This window comes from Podarcis melisellensis (assembly GCF_964234715.1).
Source record: "Podarcis melisellensis genome assembly, chromosome: 2".
In the NCBI taxonomy this organism is placed as follows: Eukaryota; Metazoa; Chordata; class Lepidosauria; order Squamata; family Lacertidae; genus Podarcis; species Podarcis melisellensis.
This window is the reverse complement of record NC_138529.1, coordinates 24,241,202-24,263,891: the sequence shown is the minus strand read 5'-3', so window position 1 is coordinate 24,263,891 and position 22,690 is coordinate 24,241,202. Positions and strand designations below refer to the sequence as shown.

At 44.0% G+C, this 22,690-nt stretch overlaps 1 protein-coding gene and 1 long non-coding RNA gene across 2 annotated transcripts; one reads left to right on the top strand and one right to left on the bottom strand.

The window, feature by feature from the left end:
• Positions 1–1,396: 1,396 nt before the first annotated feature.
• On the bottom strand, positions 1,397–13,378 carry KCNJ2 (potassium inwardly rectifying channel subfamily J member 2). The gene is made up of 2 exons (XM_081899806.1): positions 13,224–13,378; positions 1,397–7,032 (listed from the first exon to the last, which is right to left on the bottom strand). Exon 2 carries the CDS (start codon positions 6,815–6,817, stop codon positions 5,540–5,542), a length of 1,278 nt encoding a protein of 425 aa, XP_081755932.1. The 5' UTR covers positions 6,818–7,032; positions 13,224–13,378; the 3' UTR covers positions 1,397–5,539.
• Positions 13,379–13,520: 142 nt separating this feature from the next.
• LOC309363613 lies at positions 13,521–16,519 on the top strand. Its single transcript, XR_014165474.1, has 3 exons — positions 13,521–13,618; positions 15,536–15,681; positions 16,451–16,519. It is a non-coding gene; the product is annotated as an uncharacterized lncRNA (long non-coding RNA).
• Positions 16,520–22,690: the final 6,171 nt, after the last annotated feature.

Below are 22,690 nucleotides of genomic sequence, written 5' to 3'. Positions count from 1 at the left end.
CGGTGGTGGCAACAGCTGCCCAGAAGAGACCCCCAAGGAAAGAGGAGAAGAGGGCTGAGGGAACACTCCAGAAGGGAGGGTGTTCGAAAAAGGGTGAGAGGCTGCCAGCTCCGCAGCCAAGGGGTGTCGTAACTGGGCTCCTGAGCCCCACAGGGGTGCCACAGTAAGAATGTAGTTGGTCAAGACAAGAGCCATGGTCTCAGAATGGTTGAAAACCTCTGCTATATGGGACAGGTGAATATTTCCGCATTGCAGGAGGTTGGACTAGGGTCCCTGCCAACTCTACAGTTCTATGATCTCCCAGTTGTGGCATTTTCAGAGTGAAAGAGCATCATGTTAGAAGAAGAGGCAGCATCCTATCTGTTGGGAAGAGGAATTGCAGCTCATGGTAGTAGCCAATGGGAGAGGGCATAATGTTTCACTACTGTAGCATCAGCAGAGGGAAGGGTTGCAACTCTGAAATGTTATCTATATAAAATGTTCCCTGCACTGGAGAGGAAGAGGCAGACCACTAGTAGGATAGGTTGGTGTTCAGCTAAGGGAAACTCAGAGTAGTAGACCCATTGAAATCACTGGGATTAATTTGAGCCTATCAGTTTCAATGGCCCTACTCAGCATATGGTAAAAATTGGATACCACCCATCATGTTTCAATCAGACTTCTGAACATTTAATATGCAAAGCTGAATAAGGTTTTTGTTCACAAACACAGCGAAGCTTCAACTATAAAGGAGTCCACTTTTTAAAAGATGACACTAAGACCACATAGTTCTATCGTGTGTGTGTGTGTGTGTGTGTGTGTGTGTGTGTGTACACAGTGGTACTTCGGGTTACAAACACCTCGGGTTACAAACACTTTGGGTTACAGACTCCGCTAACTTGGAAGTAGTACCTTGGGTTAAGAACTTTACCTCAGGATGAGAACAAAAATCGTGCGCCGGCGGCAGCAGGAGGCCCCATTAGCTAAAGTAGTACCTCAGGTTAAGAATGGTTTCAGGTTAAGAACGGACCTCCGGAACGAATTAAGTTTGTAACCTGAGGTACCATTGTACGTACACACACACACACACACACACACACACACACACATTTGTGAAGGCCTGACAGTGACACTTACTAGAGAAATAAGGAGCAAATTAATTTTGTTGCACAAGCTACCCCCTGCCTCAAATGGTGTGATCTAGATTCCCACTGTTCGTGTTGTCATAAATGAGATGGGGCCTGTTCATTATCCCATACAGGCTTAGAATGCATAATCTCGTACAGGCTGAGAATCTGCTACAGCGATTGGGACACATCCAAAAAGAGGGTAGCTAGCTGCACATTGCACTCAGATGGACAGAGCATGCTTATGCAATCAAGCTGCTGTGTTGCTGCTTGTAAAGAGATTCAGCGTCAAATATGCAAGAATACTTTTATTTTTTATTTTTTTTAAGAAATAATAAAATAAGACATAATATATATATAAAAATTTTGTACAGTCCATGATTTGTGCAGTACATTAGGAAGACTTTGATACAAAAGGCTGCAAACAGGAAAATTAAGTAAAGGAGAACGATTGTCAAATGCCTGTTGGTTTTGTTCACCTTACAAACAGCTGCAGGACAGAAAATCCATTTACGAGAAGAGAGAGGTCTCTCCAGTTGCCTGTGGGGTGGCAACTGCGCAGCACTCTCCTACCTTAAAAAATGATCAACAACAGCAGCCAGGTTTTTTTGTTTTGTTTTGTTTGGTTTTTTTTTTTTTAGAAAAAGAAGACATTACAGTACTTATCGGTTTTTACTTTGCAACTCCACCCCAACAAATAAAAGGAGAGCAAAAGTAAGAGAGCAAAATATCAGATTCAGAACCCTTTGTCTTTGCCAAATGCATGAGCAATAGAATGAATAGTTATGAAGGGGGGGGGGGCGTGAATCTGTGACCGAACCATGTACCCAAAGAATACACACATTTTTATTCATTTTAAAACCTTGCACACCAGGCCACGGTTGAGAAACAACAGCAACCAACCCATAGCCTTTGTTGCACGAGCGAGATAATAAGGCTGCAACCCTATACTGTGTGCCCACTTCCTTGGGAGTAAGTCCCCGTTGAAGCAATGGAACTTACTTCTGAGTAGTAGACCTGCCCAGGATTGCACTGTTAGTTACATACAAGAGAAGCCCCCACCCCCATTCAAGTATTTCTAGGGAAAAGGAAAATTACTGCTTGTCTCAAAGCTCTTATTTGTGGCTTGAGGACTCAGGTCTGCATGCAGTCTACATTCCAGTGACGTCAGTGGGGAAATTTCCCATCGGTGTAAGTGGCAAGCTATTGCACCACAAATCTATACTTGCTCAACACTTTGCACAATTGTCCCTTGTGATCAGCTGCTTCAAAAATAATCTTTCGGTAGCTTCACAATGGTCATGGAACCTAAGGCTGAGCCTAGCAAGGCATGTTGAGCTTGTTTGCTTGCTTGCTTGCTTGCTTGCTTGTTTGTTTGTTAAAAAAGAACATCATGAGGACAATTAAGGGCCAGTAGGTACCATGATATATACATAAAGGAAGGTTTCGTTTTAGCGTGTTTTTTTCACATGCAGAAGCAAACAGGTAAAGACAAAGGGTTATTTGAGGAAGAGAAACATACCCCCGACAAAGAGTGCAATAGATTAACCACTCTCATCAAGTCTGTAGCGATCTGAATGCAAGTAAAAAGGAAAGGAAAAAGCCAATAGCAAGGACAAACACAATCAAGTTAAACATCCATGCCTAAATAAATAACAAAAAAATAACTCATAGCATTAGAAATCCCATAAGGCTTGCAATTATTTGCTAAAAACCATGCTAACCTGTAGCATCATAGGTTCTAACTGATGCCATCTTGGCCTTTTCTCCTATCGTTTTTTCTTTTTCAATGGACTTCTCTATTTACATTTGGCTTTAAATATGAAAATACTTGATAAACTTTATTTTAAAAAATGTACATTTTCGTTAAAAAAAATTCTGAAAACACAAAACCCTGCTTCTCAGGAAAAGAAAAACCAACTCTGCACCAGGAAAAGAAAAGAAATATTAGATTTGATTTTTTAAAAAAGAAAAAAAATCCCTTTCTCTGTGTGTTTGTTTTTAAAACAAATATATTCAACACTTTCTCAACCCACCTTTCCCTTTAATGTCTCAAGTCTTGCAAGTGGGAACTTTGTGCATTTTGGAGTAGTTTCCTCCCTTCTTTGTTTGACATGTCACTAAATACTCTTTGGTTTGCTCTTTATTTTCCTTTGCAAAATATATCACAATAGCAGCACGAGTCATGTTCAATTGCTTTCATTGTTTCCCTGACCCAGAGACTCCAGTCAGGTTGCCATGCATATTTAGTTCTATGCCCCCCCACCTCCTTTTTTCGCTCTTCAGAATCAGCCTCAGTACATGGTACATAAACAATATCTGACTTAAGAGGGAAAATGAACAAACCTGCCTATATAACACCACCTCCAATTTATGCAGTTTCGGACCCATCAAGTCTGCAAAGTTCATTCTAACTGGGAAATGCCACAATTTGTCTCCTTCTGACATGGCAAGTGTGGCCCAGAAAGCTTCGCAGATTATTAGGAACAGCATTAGACCCAGAACAAGCTATTTTTTAATGGCATACAGGGAGATCCAATACTGTAAAAGAATTAAAGGTTTATTCCCTCAGTTATCACCTTCTTCTTCCACCTGCTGGTAGAGCTCATCCGTCTATAACCTATGGGTGCCACTGAAACGGTACACTTGATCTTACGAGGCAGGGAGAATTTTTAAAGCATTCTTGGCAAGGGGCCCCCAAATGCCATTAAAGCCACGGTTCAGCAGTCGGTCGCAATAGCTGTTTAAAGATTTCGGTGAAGATATATTGCTATGTCTGTCGATCATCCCATCGTGGCTTTCTCAAGTCGTCGGAAAACAAAAAGAGGGAACTCTTTTACAGTATTGTTTCCTTCAAACTCACCTGCCCACCCCCCTGACAAACAATCTAGAAAAATTTTAGCATACTTCCCCCCCCCCCATCACCCTGGCAAGGAGAAGCTGTCCCATCGAAAACAAAACCACTGCTTTCCTTGCATCAGATTATTCCATGTCAGTTTCCTATCTCCTGGGGAGCAGCCTGTTGCTTTGTTCATGGCAGCCTGTTACGTATGGTCAAGTCTATCTCTATGGCTGAAACGATGGTTTTGCCAACATGTAACAAAGCTGGATTAAATGTCAAACAGAGCGTAACTATGGCCTTGGTTCCGTTTGATGGCTCACAATACAATCCTATACATGTCCACTCAGAAGTAAGACATACTGAGTTCAGTAGGGCTTTTCCCCAGCTGCCTCTAGGATTGCAGTCCCTGCAAAATCCTACTCCACTTCTAACAGGGTTCTGTGTTCTAAAAACTGGTCTGGAATGCATGACTTCCCAGCTGACTTTCTGCCACAGTCTTGCTATTTTGCAAACAGGAAATGACATATGTCTGCTCCCTTTCACTCAGTTTCTTCTCCTCCTCCTCTTTAAGATCAGAAGTTTATTTGCCCAGAAAAGGATGGGGCAAAAAAAGGAGTCTTTTGTTTTAGAATAAGGTGCATTAAAAAAAAAATACTACATGCGTAAGGACCTTTGGGGAAGAAAGATAGTCTGAAAGCAACCTGCTCTGTTTAAGTAAAAAGCTGTGCAAATGTGTGCATTTTTTCTCTTTGGTATTCACTTAGGTAGCTTTGAAATCAAAACACATTTTGGATTTTTTTTTTGGGGGGGGTGACTCCCATTCCATTCCCAAACACAAATTAAAAAATATATATCTTGCTGTAGGCTACTGCATGGCATTGTGTTACATAACACTTCTTATGTAACTGGATAGTACGAAGAGAAATTGATTCTAGCCACCAATCTACTGGCCTCATCAAAAGTTCAGATTCCCTAGCATCACCAGTCACTTTGACTGACAGAGAGCTTTGAAACTAACAAGTTCAACACTGAGAATTTCCCCCTTTTCTGTTTTTGTTTTGCGTTTTTGTTGTTGTTTTTTTTTAAAAAAAGGATATATAAAAGAAAAAAACAAATACTACACTGCGACAAAAAATAATTACAATTTGTGTTCATGTAGTTAGCAGCAACATTAAAAAAATAGTAAGGCCGTCTCTTGCCTTTGTTATGCCATTTAAAACATTCTTGTTCCCAAGAGAGAAGCATTTTGGGAGACAGAGAGAGAAAAATAGACGACAAACAATACCACTCAACCAAAGCTTGCCTGCAAGTTCAAGTTTTGTAAAAAATATATATACATAATTTATTCTACAACATATATGTGCTTTCTAGTCACGCACAGACATAGTGCTTCATGTTCCAATTCACGCTTTTGCTGTACCTCCCATGAAGACAGCGTTTTGAAAACCAGCCTAGCAGGACTTTTTGGCCTGCATGCCTATCTCTGTTTGACAGTACCGTCATCTGAAAAACTGTTTGCGGCCACTCCTGCATGTAGCCTGCCCGTTATTGACAGATATATTTTAACCAGAGCGGAAAACATTTCCATCAGTCATATTTCAGATTCCCGCCTTAAAGGCCTAGGCTCTAGGGGGACACCAGCTTGGCTGTGGGGCTCCATCTCTGGCTGTGTGTCTGTACTCGTGCTCTCGGGCACTCCATTGTCACTATCTTCTTCCTCTTTGCCCGTGAGGGCTACTTCGTTCTCGTAGCAAAATGAGTTTGCATTAGAGAGGATATATTTCTTTTCCGCTAAGTCTCTGGCACTACAGAGGGGTGTGTTCGGCACTTCGTACGTTTTGTGGAACCTAGAATAATCCACTTTGTAGTAGTTCTTCTCTTCAAACAGTACAGGCTCATAACGGTGGCCCCAGAGGATTTCGTTTGCCAGATAGGAGCTACGGCACTGGGTAGTCATGGCAGTAGCTTCCACCATGCCTTCTAATATTACTACAATTTCAAAGTCTGTGTTGTCCATATCTTGCTTACTTAAGTCATACAATGGGCTCTCTTCATCTATTTCGTGGACAATTGTAATAGGCGACACCAAAAATATGCGGTCTATCCCACTGTCAAACCCGACGTTGATGTCGATTTGGTCTAGAGGGATGTATTCTCCTTCAGTGGTGATTCGGGATTTGAGGAGCTGGGCTCTCACGTGAGCTTCCACCAAGTGGCTTTTGCGTAGATTCCCAACCCGCCACATCAAGCACAGCTTTCCATCCCTCATAGCTATCACCGCATTGTCGCTGAAGATGAGAGTTTCGTTCCTCTTCTTCGGCTTGGCCATCTTAGCCATCACAGCACCAATGATGAAGGCATCAATGATGCAGCCAACTATCGACTGGAAAACCACCATAAAGACTGCGATGGGGCACTCGTCCGTGACACACCTAAAGCCGTAGCCAATCGTCGTCTGCGTTTCAATGGAGAAAAGGAAGGCCGCAGTGAAGCTGCGAACTTCAGAGACACAGAGTCCTTCCTTTTTATCGAGGTCCCCGTGCAATAAGGCAATCAACCAAAACACACAACCAAAAAACAGCCAGGAGAGGATGAAAGCCAGGCAGAAGATGAGCAACATCCACCTCCAGCGGATGTCTACGCAGGTGGTAAAGATGTCTGCTAGGTACCGCTGTCCTTTCTCTCCCACGTTTATGAACTGAACATTGCAGTGGCCATCTTTCTTGACGAACCGGCTCCGGCACTGCTGCCTGGTGTGTACCTTGCTCTTGCCATTCCCAAAGCCATTGGCAACAGCCATGGTGGCCAGCTTCATGCCGTCCTCTTCCGAGGAAACTATGCTGTAGCGGTTGGTTCGCACGCTGCCCATCGCTTCCGCTGTGGACTGTGGTGCTTCTGCTTTAGAAAACAGTCTGAGTTTCTGCAGAACCCTTTGGAGAAACAGTTTTGAATGCTCTCGGGGAACACACTCAGAGGAAAAAGAGAGAGAAGCCGGGGCCTCTGTCAGACCTTGACTGCGCCAAGGAACCTTCCGATCGTCGTGGCCAACTTAGCAGCCAATCATCTGCCACAAGGAGACATGGCCTGTCATAAAAGAGAGAGAGAAAGTTGTGTCAGCAACTGTTGGGATCGCATTTCTATTTTTCTGCCCCCACGTGATCTTGTACGGATCCCGCTCCCAGCTTCGTTCATTCCAGAGGCACCTCATCTTGTTCTGTAGCAACTCAGCACAGCCGCAGGAAATCACACAGCTAATCTTAAAAGAAAGCATCATCTAATAGCTCGAGTTTTTATATGCAGAATCATAGCATAGGAAGGTACCATGAGGGTCATCTAGTCTAACCCCCTGCAACGAAGGAATGTTTTGCCCAACGTGAGATTATGAGGCTCATGCTCTACCGACTGGGCGATCCCAGGAGATTCGGCCGATACAGGATGACAACTTCAGCCAAAGATGGTATAATGAATTTAATCTAACACAGTATGCAATGACCAGAAACACATTTTTGCCAGGGTCACGGAGTGTCTCATTTAGTCATTCTGCAAAAATAAGGAAACAAGGTAACACTCCTTAAACTGCCCAGCATTTTGCTATTGGGGCTCACTTGTCCAATTCTGGTCTCTGGCTGCATAAAACCTTTCTTAAGGGTATAAAGGGGACTTACTTTAAACTCTAGTATTACACTGCCACCAGTATGAATTGCCAATAGCCTGGTATCTTGCTGATTAGTTTTAAGCCATCCATTTTGAGATTCCTAGATCTGAGAATCCTTGATGTGATTTATACCAGTTTTAACATAAGATAGTGGTGCAGCAATAAACCTGCTAGCACATTTGCAAAACTAAGCAGGGTCCGGTATGGTTTCAATATTGGATGGGGAACTGTGTGCATTGCAGGGCCTATCTGACCCTTGAGGTCCCTTCCAACTCGATATTTCTATAATGCATTTGTATCTGATCCAAGTTTACCCTTTTGCAGTATTTGACATCCCTCCTCTTATTAAATGAAAGTTGATTGGAAGCTAAGCGCTGAATTTTGTTTTCACCTTTTTTCAGAATTCAGTCCACAAAGCCATATGTTGCTAGTGAATCTAAAGCAGCTTGATGCTGGACATTGACATAGTGATTGTTTCAAGATGTGTGTTTTGGTAGTAGAGCAAATATACAGAAACGAACCTCATGGAACTGTGAGTGAGATCCAGGTTCACCTTTATTGAGAGGGATCAGTATGTTGCTTGTGTTTTGTTTTGTTTTAACTAATAAATTAAGCAACCACAGGTTGGGGCCTAAACCAAAATATGGCTGAACCAAAATATACAGACCAACATTCAACATGTATGCAATTTCCAAGGGCATTTACTATAGTAGTGAAATAATGGCCCTGATCCTGCTCAACTCATTCCCAACTAGTCATGTCTATGATGATGCATGTTCTTATCCCACGCAGCCAATCGGATGCTAATCTGCCTATGTATTTCAAAGCCTGCTTCCTTGTCTAGATATATTTTGTTGCATCCATCCATTTTGCTGCCATCCAGATTGCTGCAGCGCAACTGCCTGAACAGTGTGGTTGGAACTTCGTGAATTTGCTATGTGAAGGAGCTGCCATATAGTCAGGACTGGCTCATGTCCCTATGTGTTTGTTTGTTGCTGGGGTTTGTTTTTTTTAAAAAAAATCTAACCTAGAATGCTGCTTGTTTATTTGAAAAGAGGCTTGCTGTAAGGCACGTGTGCATAAGGCTGCAGCCACGAAGTCTTAACCACCTCAAGCATATTCAGTCAGAAGTATGGGTGACTGGATTCAGAAGCCTAACCATGTTTACTCAGAAGTAAAACCTATTAAATGGGGATCAGGTAAGTAGGTCTAGGATTGCAGACTTACTCCCTAATGGTTAGGACTATAACTGTAGAGATGTTTCCATTTCTTTTCGTGACTCCTCGTAAGATCAATTTAAGATGCAGCAGGTGACACAACAGTAGTCTTGCTGATATTTTACTCTTAAAATGAAGAGGAGCACTTGCTTTGCATCATACGAAATTTGACGCGCATCCTCAGTGGGTCAAAACCACAGGTCATCCCACAGCAAAATTTCAAACTCAAACAAACATCAAATAACACTTAAAAGTCTAGAATAGCAATTCAAATATAGAATAATTTTCATAGGTCAAGTGACTCTCAAAGCATGGTTCCAGATGATGCTATACAGTATAAACTTTTGTCTAATTCTCCAGGTCACAGCTGCATAAGGTAACCTTATATGTTAGGTGCTTTCCCAGATAACAGAAAGCAGATCTTCCCATAATAATTACAGATGGAAAGTCTAGGCTAGATGTAGGATAGGTCTGTCCCTGGGTGCTGAATGCAGTATGTAATGGGTGACAACTTCTTGAAATTAGTCAAACTTATTACGCTTCATATTTTGGCAGCTTTCAACAATCAAGGGTTATTCAAATGTGCACTAGTTTTCTAGTTAATTTATACCTGTCTGATCATTTGTTTGCAAGGCAAAAGTTCAATTTTTCCAGCAACTAATGCTTTGTTTTTTAGTTAAACAATAGCTCAGCCAATATCTAACCCCTTAGGCAAAACTACTTTCAGTGTTCAATTTGCACTATTTTACTGTTGATGTATAAACGTAGTCTAGAATATCAGTTTAAGAAAGAATCAGATTTCTGTTTATACACAAACAAAAACAGTTAAGTGAAAGATAGCTTTGTTGGTCTGCAGATTATTCCATGTCAGAAACCACATCCTATGATTGTCATCATGCTGCATGTCCGTGTTCAAATTACATTTGTAGGCATGCTGTTTGGGCTGATCTTTTTCTCAAAGGAGGAAAACAAGCCAGTTTAAGGGAGGGGAGAGAGAGAGACCGAAAGAAGGTCTACATGAGACTTTGGAAAACTACCTTGACCTTTGGCCATTTGATCAAATTCCAAGCATCACTCCAACGTAATACCAGCTTCCTATGAAATGCCTGCTCAAATTAGAACCCTAGAAATAGCACCAAGTACCTATTACTGGCAGATTTCCACTACCAGCAATAGTAATTGTTCCATATGTTGTACATTTGCATGGTATTATTAGCTAGTAGAGTTTCACCACTACGGGCACTCTGCCTCTGGAAGCAAACCCCTTATGTGCAGGTTGGCTAAAATAATTCTTAAACAAAGAGCCTGGGGTTATAACTCTTTCAAGTGTTTATAGACTAGAAGTTCATCATGCAACAAAACTTTGGCATACCACACACAACACTTATTACAGCCTTTATAGGATAACCACCCTCTCTTTTAACAACACAAATTGCCCACTACTGCTCCCACTGTAACTAGGATACAAACAGGGAGCAGGCAGAGGGACAGGTTAACCTTCACAATGAATCTCCAGACAAGGTTGACAATGGCACATTAGTGGTTGCAGAAATCTAATGTCCACAAAGTGAATGGCAAAATTCCTGCTATTTATCCAAGCAGGATCAGGTTCTGGGGATGTTTAGAAGAATGGTGCAAGCATCTAACGCACACATGAATTTTGTGGGAGCCACAGAGACAACAGAACTGATACAGCAGCAGCAGACCTACAGCACAGATGTAGAATTTGGATAGGACAGGGATCAGGCCCTGTGGAATGCTTTATGAGCATATAGCCCCAGCATTAAAAGGGTAGTGCCAAAGTCTCAGAAAATTCTGAACTCTCCCTCCCTTTCAGCTGTCCAACACACACACACACACACACACCTTCCTTTGGGAATGAAGACACCACTCACTATCTGAAGAGAATGCCCAACACCATTTCTGATGGTGCACTCACTTCCTTCTCCCAGCCACAATTTACCAAGCCCATGTTACCAACACCTGCTCTGTTCCTATCCAACAAGTTCACAGTACTGAGAGGTGGGTAAAAGTCTGCAGGCTTTTCTCCCCTTCCAAGCTGTTGCTACTTCTCCTGCCTACCAGCAGTCTTCCCACACTCTACTTGAAGAAAAGAGGGGGGAGGGGAGTAAGCTGACTGCGAACCCACATGCTAGAGAAACTCCAGAGCTGACTCCTCCAAAACCCTAAACAGAATTGGGAACAGCATCTTTCAGAATGAAGCTTCAATTCCAATGCCACTGCTAAGGTTATTAAACCACTGCTGTATACAGTGGTACCTCGGGTTAAGAGCTTAATTCGTTCTTAACCTGAAACCGTTCTTAACCTGAGGTACCACTTTAGCTAAGGGGGCCTCCCGCTGCCACCACTGCACGATTTCTGTTTTCATCCTGAGCAAAGTTCTTAACCCGAGGCACTATTTCTGGGTTAGCGGAGTCTGTAACCTGAAGCGTTCCGTAACCTGAAGCGTCTGTAACCCGAGGCACCACTGTATTGAGCTAGCCTCATGCAACCTGAACATACCCCATAAATAAGTTCAACGCATTATGTTTACTCCCCACTGCCTCTGTAGATGTGTTCTGCATGTATGTGTTGACAGATGGAGAGAGTCGGGGGATTTCCCCCCCACTTCCACCCCAAATAATGGGCTCTGAATCTGAGCAAACTGTGTCTAGGAACTGCGTCTGGGAGGAAGCTTTGGAGCACAAGCAGCCTTCTGAATTTAAACACATTCATGCTTGTTTGAAAATTGCAGTGATGAAAGAGGTGAGAAGCATTCTTAAAAAGAAAAAAAAACAGCACTCTCAGGCCGCTCAGGGTTGAGCGAACAGGGGGAGAGAAATAGTTAATGAGCAAGCAGCAGTTATATTCCCCAGTTGTCGCTGCACACCTCTGCTGAGGCTGTTCAAGGCACATGTTGCTAAGTGAACCTAACTACTACCTTCCTGTGCCCTGAGTAAACAGAATGGCTGTGAGCTAGAGCTCGAATCAATAATCAGAGCAATGCCCTCCTCTTCAAGTGGTTCAGGAGTCTATTCTGCCTTCCCCTTACTGGCAGTCTATTAATATTCTCAGCTTAATTTTTAATTGTTAAGGCACAACAATGCACAGGACTGCCCCTCCAATACCTCACTGCAACGGAGGACCAGAACAATGAGGGTGGTTTTAAACAACAATGCCAGCAACAAGAAGAAAGTTTGTAGAAGGAAGTGTGTGAGGGGAAAGGGGGAAGGATGAGAGGCTTTTGATCCCAGATCCTGCTTGTGTGGAGAAGATGGCAAGATATTTCTAGATGATGACAAAGTAACAACAAATGACCAGAGTCATCACCAAGAAGAGGGGGGAGGGGTGTATTTGGCAAGCTGCTTAAGATGGAAAAAGAAAGAAGTGCAGAAAAAAAAGGTAAGGGGCAGAATATAGAAATTATGCACAGTGAGAGAACGAAAGAATCTGGGAAGCGGAAATACTGGGAGGGGAGAGAAGAGTGATAAGGAAGAGGTTTTCCTCACAATAGTTTTTTCAGCTGCAGAAGCTGCTTCAAGCTCTAAACATTCCTGCTACCACACAAACTATTTTCAGATGGCAACGTCTGTAACAGGCTACAGCAGAGCCAAAATGATTTGCTCTTTATTTCTTATATTTTGCGGGGGGGGGGGAGCCCTGATGAATCAAGCTAAAGTGATGCAATCTCTCCCCAAACGCAAGACATGCTGATCTTTTCTTTCGATGCCTGCTTTTGGCATGGAATAATACCAATATTTTTTATTTAAAAATATAATAAAATAAGAAGGGTGGGGTACAAACAATCCACAAGTTGCTTCGGAGCATCTTGGGAAAAGGTCGACATGTGGTATTTTAGGCTCTTTTGAAATATGTTTCTGAGCTTCAGGAGGACCTAAGAGGTCTTGATGCTGTGACCTATTCCTGAGTCACAGCATAGTTGCAAACCAGAGGCAAAAAAGGAAATAGCAAAAATAATCCAGAGCTCAGCAGAGCTGGCAGCATTTTTTCTATTTATTTTTTGCTAAACTCCATCCAAAACAGTCCATTGCAAAAGCAACTAGATGCAGTGAAAGTTAAGAGCACAGAAGAACCGCCAGCAATCGCAGACAAATCTACCTGCAACAATTTCAGCAGCTACTGTATCTGGTACCTGAAAGCAAATTTATAAAATGTTTCCATTTTTGGACCTCCGGGGAAATCTCCCTGCTGCAAGCAAGCAACAAACCATTTCTTAATTCTTTCTTTCAAGACCCTCAAAGCCTATTGATCTGTGGGGGCTATAGGGTTACATTCTGACTCAAAAGAGCAACAGTTCGCAATATTCCTCTCCATTGAGAGGTCCCAAGCCAGCCCGCTTCCCGAAGGTCAAAAAAGAGAGAGAAAGAGAAAGGCTTCCTTACCTGTCGGTGGATTTTAAGCTAGGCAAAAATTATATTGTTAAAAAGGGTGTAAGATCCAGAGGTGAGCAAAAAAAGGAAAACCATCCCCAAGCTCTCACTAGCCTCAGCCTGCCGCTGGCAAGTGATACAACGGAATAAGCTACTGCCTCTCTTTTGAGCGCTGCCCATGTGATTTTTAATACCGGCTCGCCAGTCTCCGCCCACGGGGGCCTCCTCCGACCAATGAGCGCCGGGGGGCGGGGCCGGGAGCGCCTGGGGCTCCGGGGCCGCGGCTCCGCTCCGGCAGTAGGAGAGAGGGGAGCGGAGGCGACGGAGCTGCTCCCCTGGACTTCCACCCGAGCTCCTCGTCCAGCAGCTCCGGAGTCCTGCTGCGGCTCGGAGGGAATTGAACGCGGGTGGGTGGGAAAGGGGTTGCAGGAGGACCGACCCCGGGGGCCATGCGCGTCCCAGCCCCGGTTTGCTTACTACGGGGCGGGTGGGGAAAGGGTAGGGAGAGGGGTGGCCCCGCTGCGCCCTCGAAGCATTTCTGGCCCTGCGGGAGGAGCCGTGGAGCGGCCGGTGGCGGTGGATGGACGCGTGGCGGGACGTGGGAGAGCCCGAGAGGGGGCTTCTACCATGGATGCTTCAGTGGAGATTGCTGCATCGCAGGGGGGTTGGACTAAAGGACCTTTGGGGATCCCGTCTGACTACAATTCTGTGGTTCTCCGCGCTGAGGAAGTGCGACAGGGTCGGGAGGAGGGCGCGGTGCCCGAGAGAGAGAGAGAGAGAGAGAGAGAGAGAGAGAGAGAGAGAGAGAGAGAGAGAGAGAGAGAGAGCGCCTTCAGTAACTTGGGGGGGAGACACGTCTGGAGGAGCCAGGAAGTGAGAGTCTTGCTCACCCTAAAGAGCAGCGCACAGGCGATGATGGTGATGGGTCTTGCTTTTTAAAAGCTTGGGCGTGAGGGGTTTTTGCAGGTGGGTTGACACCAAAATATGAGGCAGAGACCTTAAAGCAGGTGGTCTGGAGAAGAGAGCTGTGTGTCTAGTGAGGGGTTGAGGGAGGTTGTGTGAAGGATCGAAGGCAACTTCAGGGTTGCCACTCCTTCTTTTCCCCCTTTTCCTCCCCCTTGGCAAGAAGTTTAAGCAGAAATCCATCAATCGCAGGAATAGGGAGAATGGCACCCTGCTGGATTTCGTCCTGTTAAAAGGGTGCAGAGCAGGCGCCAAGGAAAAGGTGGCAACCCTTGGGAAGTGGACTGGGGGGAGCGCAGGAAAATAGGGATGGTTGGGGAGGAAGGGTGCCTGTGGGAGTACAATCGAGGACTTCTCACACGCTCTTTTAAAAACAGGGATTGGGGGCAAAATCTATGAGGCGAAGAGAAGTTTTGAGGGGCTGGTAGAGAATTGCACCTGAGGTTGGATTCTGGGGGCGGGGGGTATGGAGAAACCGGAGCAAAAAACTGGGAGAAGATGGTGTGGGGGATGCTGTGTGGGTTGCAGAGAGAGATAATTGGGAGTGTTGGTGGGGGGAATTGAAGGGAGCTCAGGGGAGAGGCTGAATGGCAGCAAAGTGTTGTAGGCAGAAAGTGAGTGAATAAGACATTAACAAAGCAAGGAGGGTCTTGTATTTGTGGAGGAGTAAAACGGCTGACGAACGTGTGTGAAAAGCCGAATACCTTGCCCTGGGAGGAATGGAGACAAAGAAAAGCTGAGCCTCTGTTAACAAAACGCAGCAAATTAGCAACAGTTAAAATCGTGGTTGTGTAACTATTGTCCCTAAAATATCACAAAACACGTTCAAACAATCAAGCTGTGCAATCAAGTTATTAAAGTGACTTCATCTCAAGCACCCGTTTATTTTCTCTCCCACCCACCACCCGAAATGGCCCTGTCACCGGCTAATTTGTCCAGAAATAAATAAATCCGTGGCCACAGTTATTCCAATCAGGTGACACTGAGCATGAAAGGCACACATTCTGTTCCTTATAGCCTCCGTCATCCTATGTCCATCTTCAAACTAGAGATGGAATCATCTTATGCAGGATATTTTAGAGTTCCACACCAACTCATGTCCTCATATCACTAAATGTTTAATTGAACATGGAGTTTCTATCAGTATGTATTTCTGAAAATGGGGAAAATGTCTACTCATTTCTCTCTCCTCCCCTCCTGAGAAATTTGCAGTTGGAAACATAACAGAATTATTTTGTGTGCATAAGCCAATGTGTGCCTCTCATGTAATGTGTCTATAGCCAATTTTTCTCATCTGTGCATTTTGTTGCTATAAACAGACATGGTGCTGTTTTAATTCTGTGCATTATTGTTTCTTTTAGGGTCCAGTGAGGACCGGGATAGCTGAGTTGGTTAGAGGGGTAGTGCTGATAACACCAAGGTTGCAGCTTTGATCCCAGAGCTCAACAACTTCGGGGTAAAATTGAGAAAAAAGAAAAAAGCTCAACAACTTCAATCCTTAAAAAAGGTCAGCAACTTTGGTCAGCCCTCATGCATGTTCACTTCATCAATTCTGGCCCTCTTTGAAAAAAGTTTGGGCACGCCTGGACTAGATGGTCTTTAGGGTCCCTTCCAACTCTATGGTTCTGTATGATTTAGACTTAAGAAATAGGCCTTCAGGAAAGAAAGGCTAAAGGTCAGTATACACAATAGAAGATCAAGAATACATCTTGGGTGGAATGTATACAGTGGTACCTCCAGTTACAAACTTAATCAGTTCTGGAGGTCCATTTGTAACCTGAAACCACTCGTAACATGAAGCGTGCTTTCGCTGATGTCACCTGCTGTTGCTGCGCTGCCGGCACACGACTTCCGCTCGCATCCTGGGGCAAAGTTTGCAACATGGGGCATCTACTTACAGGTTAGCGGAGCTTGTAACCTGCAGTGTTCGCAAGGAGGACGGTACATAACACGAGGTTCCACTGTACTTTGGTTTTGAAATTCTGATGTGAACAGAAGCAGAAGTATATACAGTGGTACCTCAGGTTAAGAACTTAATTCGTTCTGGAGGTCTGTTCTTAACCTGAAACTGTTCTTAACCTGAAGCACCACTTTAGCTAATGGGGCCTCCCACTGCCGCCGCACCGCCATTGCACAATTTCTGTTCTCATCCTGAAGCAAAGTTCTTAACCCAAGGTACTATTTCTGGGTTAGCGGAGTCTGTAACCTGAAGCATCTGTAACCTGGGGTACCACTGTATTCAGGTCACTAGCCTCCCCCCCCCCCTCATTTTTCAGGTCTTGTAGGTCATCAGTAAGTGCATCTTTTATTCCACACATTTGTGTTTGGAGAATCTGACAGTGAGGGTGGGTCATATTTCCATGGGCTCGTCGCATTGGCTGATCACATTTGGTGGACATTCTCAATAGAAGGCGATGGCATCAGGTCTAGAAGGAACCCCCTGGTGACTCCCATTCGTTTGCCTGATTAAATGGACAGCTGTTTCTGGTTTGGTGCAGTAAGTAATCTATATTTGAGGGAGCATGAGGAGAGATTGCAGTTGTGGAAGAGTTCTGACAGATGCTAACACAAAAGGTCTGTACGCCTGACATTCAGTCTGAAAACGAGGCTATTGCATTACCGATCATATTTTTAAAAGGAGGCAATCACAAGGGAGGAAATGGCATATGTCACGAAATACATTTCTCAGGAAACCAGTGTCACTCCAGTGGATAATGTAATATACAAACTTGCCCTAAGCACTCTTCAAGTTACTTTTATCTTGGATAGTTAGATTTCAGGTAGGTACCTCCCTTTTAGATACTCAGTTGCCTTGTTTTTAATGTATTGCAGTAGTAGGTTACATCTTCCATACCCCGTGGCAATGTGTGTATTATCTAGTTCATGGGTAGGCAAACTGAGGCCCGGGGGCCGAATCCAGCCCAATCGCCTTCTAAATCTGGCCCGCGGATGGTCCGGGAATCAGCATAGTTTTACATGAGTAGAATGTGTCCTTTTCTTTAAAATGCATCTCTGGGTTATTTGTGAGGCATAGGAATTCGTTCATTCCCCCCCCTTCAAAATATAGTCCAGCCCCCCATGAGGTCTGAGGGACAGTGGACCGGTCCCCTGCTGAAAAAGTTTGCTGACCCCTGATCTAGTTGGACTGCAGTGATGTTCTCTCTCACACACACTCCTTAAAAGATGGAACCATTTTATCATGGCAGAAGACTTTGTGGGCCAGAATTGATCGCAAATATGAAATGTTCAGCTAAGTAGGTAAGGTATAAGCACACTCTGAATGTTGAGAGAAGCATGAGATCATCTGTGGTTCCACACCTCCTGCCCAGGTGAATAATGTTGAAGGCCAAACAATGTTACAGACAGTCGCTGGTGTCGCCACACAACACTGAGCAGCACAAATAAACTATGAGACTGACATGGCTTCTGAATGGGGCAGATTAACCGCTCTGCTTCAGAGGCCAAGCTTTCGTTCACTTGGGGATAAGGGCACATTTAAAAGTTTGGTAGAACTGGTTTTGAACACACATTCAGTGCATTCCATGGTATTTGTTTTCAAGGCAGAAGCAGCCTGCATCATGCTTAGAACATAGGTCTTGATTTTACCCTGAGATTACCTCTGCTTCCTGGCGAAGGGGTCTGTTCTGCTCCTTGAGAAATCCACAGTTCACAATATGATCCCACTGACAGCAGGACCCCGCTTCCACTTGGCCACATGATAAGGGATCCCGGATGAGGGGTTGTGTTCCCAGTTAGGGAAAGCTGAAAATGCTGGTGGGGCATGACACAACGCAGATAGGAAATTAGATGTGTACCTGGGTGGACAGAGAAAAATAAGAGGCGCAGACATCAAAGTGCCTGATACCTTTTCCTGGATCATTCAGCCCGGACACTGAGATCCAGCGCCGAGGGCCTTCTGGCGGTTCCCTCATTGCGAGAAGTGAGGTTACAGGGAACCAGACAGAGGGCCTTCTTGGTAGTGGCGCCCGCCCTGTGGAACGCCCTCCCTTCAGATGTCAAGGAAATAAGCAGCTGTCTTATCTTTAAAAGACATCTGACGGCAGCCTTGTTTAGGGAAGTTTTTAATATTTAATGCTGTATTGTTTTTAACATTCAATTGGAAGCCGCCCAGAGTGGCTGGGGAAACTCAGCCAGATGGGCAGGGAATGAATGAATGAATGAATGAATGAATGAATGAATAAAATGGTGTAAGTTTCTCTCCTATGCTAACTGAACTGATCAGCCCACCATATAGGAGCTAACTCCTAGGGGGTTGTGGGGGCTTTGACCCAACAATAAAATGTTTGAGGGGAGCCTGCAAGTAGGAAACAAAAAAACCGAAATATAGGAAATAGGGGTGCAGAAGGACCTATAATGTGCAAAGAGTGTTGTGGAATACATCAGAAAAGGGCAAAATGGAGACGAGGCTGCAGAGAGAAGAGTGGGTGGAGAAGAAAAGAAAAGAAAAAGAAATGGGGTAATTTGGCTACAGAGATTTAAGGGTAGAGAAAACTGAGTATGAACTTTAGGATAGGGAAAGAGAAAGAAAGCTGTGGAATAGAGAGACCACAGGAAGGGTTAACAGAAAAAGATTATGAGGAACCTGAAATGATGCAAAGAGAGGAAAAGTCTATGGAGTGTAGACAGAAAAGGGGAAGTTAACAGTGAATGTCTGGTTTTGCTTTAAAGAAACATGCTTTTCCAGAAATAAGGTAGCAATGCAGCCTTTTTGATGCTGCCCTCAACGTGCTTGTCTTGTGAGCCCGGACATCTATGGCGATCTCAAGCCGCCGGCATCATATAAATCTTTACTGCTGTACAAAACTTACACTAAACTTTGCTGGCATAAAACTGCCCAAGATGAATGTGGTTTTTCTGAAGGTCACCAGGCCTGCATGCCCACTACTGTAATGACCAGCTTTCCTTTACAGATTGTTCACACCATAGTTAGGTAAGTGCGATTGTGATTTTAAAGGGTATAACGATTCAATATCCTGTCTTTTATTTATTTTTTACCGCCTGGTCTAAAACATCTGATAAAGAAAACAATGATGCCGTGTTCTGCCAAATGCTCCAAAGGAACCAAAGCATGTTTAAAGGCATGGCTTGTTGGCTGCTATGCTCATGCCATGCCTATGATGGTTAGGGACTATTACACATGGTCACCTTTTAAGCACAACACACAGTTGTTGCTCTTTGAAAACAGTAACCAGTCAGATGAGATGCTTGGTCCTCGGCCTCCTATTTTGCAGTGGAAAATCTCAGGAAGGATAGCTTGTTAAGTGGAAAAGGTCACAAATCTGAATACCATGGATCTGGCAGATTATAATTCCTAACTCCGTCAGATGCTACGTTCATCCTGGACTGAAATATTAGCCATTCTCACATATGGAGACCAGGTGGGAAAAGAAGATCTGGTTAATGTTTTGAAAATGTGAGAAGACATGTGGGAATTGGTTTTCTCTTTTTGCACAATTAAAACGAAAAATAAGTTGGCAGACTCCAAATACATTGATCAAGGAAAATAAGCAAGTTACGAAAAAGGTAATTTTTAAAACTCTGCAAGGATTACAAAACCTATTAATGGGTTGATAAGGTACAAATATTATAAATATATATATGAGATCTACTCTGGACTTCTTATGAGTCATTGTTTTCTGTTAAGTATATAAATTAAATATATGCTTGGTAAATCTTCATGTTTGAAGGTGGGAGGAAAATTGATTTTAGCAGTCAGAAACTTTTGTGTAGTTAATTTACATCGGAACGAAGCTGTGTGCATGTGGTTTGCACTTGCAATAGTGGTAGCAGATTATTTAAATCTGTAGCCCCATATTTCAGCAGGAGAGTAGGAGGCACAACTTGAGTCAGACTCAAAATAATAAAGGCACAGTTTTGTTGAATTAATCTCATGCAAACAAACAAATGCCCAAGATCAAGCGTCTTGCCGTAATTCTTTTCTGGATCATGCTTTGTGGTGATAGTTGATTCTCTAGCCTCTAGGCACTTGGCCATCTTATATTTCTAATATTTTGTGTTATTGGTTGCTATTAGGGGGCTGTCAGGATACTAGGAAGTTGATGTTGATTTCTTTTTGTTTGATCTTGTGGTGTTTAGTGTCACTGGCGTTTGCCGCAATAAAACTTTCTGATACTAGGAAGCTGCTTTATGCTGAATCAGACCATTGGTTCATCTCAATATTCTCTACACTGACTGTCAGTGGGTCACCAGAGTTGCAGGATGGATATTTCTGGAGATGCTAGGAATTGCACCTGTGACCTTCTGCATGCAAACCAGATGTTCTGCCACTGAGCTATGACCTTACTTTGGGTCTTTCTTAACTCAATGTACAGTATTGTTCTTTGACCGTATTCTATTCTATTGTTAAGTTTTATTCCATACAGTGGTACCTCAGGTTACATATGCTTCAGGTTACATACGCTTCAGGTTACAGACTCCGCTAACCCAGAAATAGTGCTTCAGGTTAAGAACTTTGCTTCAGGATGAGAACAGAAATCGTACTCCGGCGGCGCAGCAGCAGCAGGAGGCCCCATTAGCTAAAGTGGTGCTTCAGGTTAAGAACAGTTTCTGGTTAAGTACAGACCTCCGGAACGAATTAAGTACTTAACCTGAGGTACCACTGTATTATCTTTTATATATTATGTTGGAAACTACTCTGCGGCTATCATCGGAGATGGTTTTAGGGTAATGTGACCAGTTTGGCCACACTGGGTGCCAGTGTCACAGGGGGTGCTGCAGCCATGATGTAGAAGGGAGTGCTAGATGCGGGGGCATCCAATTTTAGCATTGCTCAGGGATCTGCTGAAATTTGAGGGTCCAGAGGGCGCCATGTCATAAAGGGCAGTGTACAAATCTGATGAATAAACAATACATAAATTGTTGGCCCGCATGGCAGCAGAGGAAAGAGAGAAAGCCCCAGTTTTATTTTATTTCTGAGGCCAATAAAACATACTTGGGAGAATCCCTTAGTTGTGCCTCACAGGTGTGCACAACTGGAGGGTATATTTATTCCTTTAGGGAAGGGAACACCACATGCTTTCATGGAACATGGATATGCCGTTCAATGGAACAGCACATGCTCTCAACCCAGAGCATCTTTCCCAGGTTCCTTCCATGGCATCCTCAGTTAAACAAATCAGGTATTTGTTTATTTACAGCATTCGTTCCTCACCCTTTATCCAAAATGGCTCTGAGAGTGGCTCACATAAATCAGTTCAGAGAAAGACATGACAATTGGGGGGAGGGGGGAATTGGGAGGGAGGGCGGGAAAAGCAAGCTCAATCACATCTTGAGCTTGCAGTTCAGCACACTGAAGCTTACAAGCTTCACACACCATGGAACCACCCTGACCATTGGCCATGTTGGCTGACAGTTGTTAGAAGGCCATTCACAGAGTAACAATTCCCAACTCCTTTAGCAGACTATGGTCCCCATAACTTGTTGAAGTGGCAAATAACCCAACAACCCACCCACCCCACACTTATACAAACAAGCTACAAGAAAGGTAAAAGGTAATGTAGGTAAAGGACCCCTGGACAGTTAAGTCCAGTCAAAGGCAACTATGGGGTTGCGGACCTCATCTCGCTTCAGGGCGAGGGAGACGGCGTTTGTCCACAGACTGTTTTCTGGGTCATGTGGCCAGCATGACTGGTGCAATGGGACACCGTGACGGAAACCAGAGCGCACGGAAATGCTGTTTACCTTCCCACCGCAGCGGTACCTATTTATCTACTTGCACTGGTGTGCTTTCGAATTGCTAGGTTGGCAGGAACTGGGACAGAGCAATGGGAGCTCGGATTCGAACCGCCGACCTTCCGATCGGCAAGCCCAAGAGGCTCAGTGGTTTAGACTACAGCGCCACCTGCTCCCAGCAACGCTGCAACCAACTGAATGCATCCAACCAAGCTCTGGACCCCCCAACCCCACGCAATTCCAATAAAGATAAACAAATATATAAATAAGGGACCTACCGATGAGATGCTGACACAGTCCCCATATTAACACTATGCAATGGAATGATAGAACAATACCCCCTCTTTCTTTCCCCCTTCCCTTCTCCCAGCTGCAAGATGCCCATGACATTAGTATCTCATACTGAAGGTTAACGAACTGCTATATTTACTTTCCCATATTCTGTAACACAAGAAAATCTTCAATAAAAACTAATTTAAAGATAGTTTTAATGCATGGTGTGCTGGTGACCTGAGTGACCTCAGGCAACTCCTTGCGTCGGCAGCCTAAGCTGCCTCTTAGGCTTGTCGTTAGGCTTCAGATATTACTCTGGGCTCCTTGAAGGAAGGAGAGGATGCAAATGCCAACAGATAAATAAAGGCTCTTGCCAAGCATTTTTATTCTCTTCCTCCTCTAGCATGGAAGCGAATGTTGTGTGCCCCTTGCTTCCCAAGATTTACAGGCCCAAGAGCAGTTTGAAGATTGCAGATTCAGAGGCTAACTGTTGTCAAATGCTTAGCAAAGCCATCTGTTTGAAGACAAAT

Bases quoted from the DNA above. Each gene is read 5' to 3' on its own strand.
- KCNJ2 (XM_081899806.1), bottom strand. From the start codon at position 6,817: ATGGGCAGCGTGCGAACCAACCGCTACAGCATAGTTTCCTCGGAAGAG.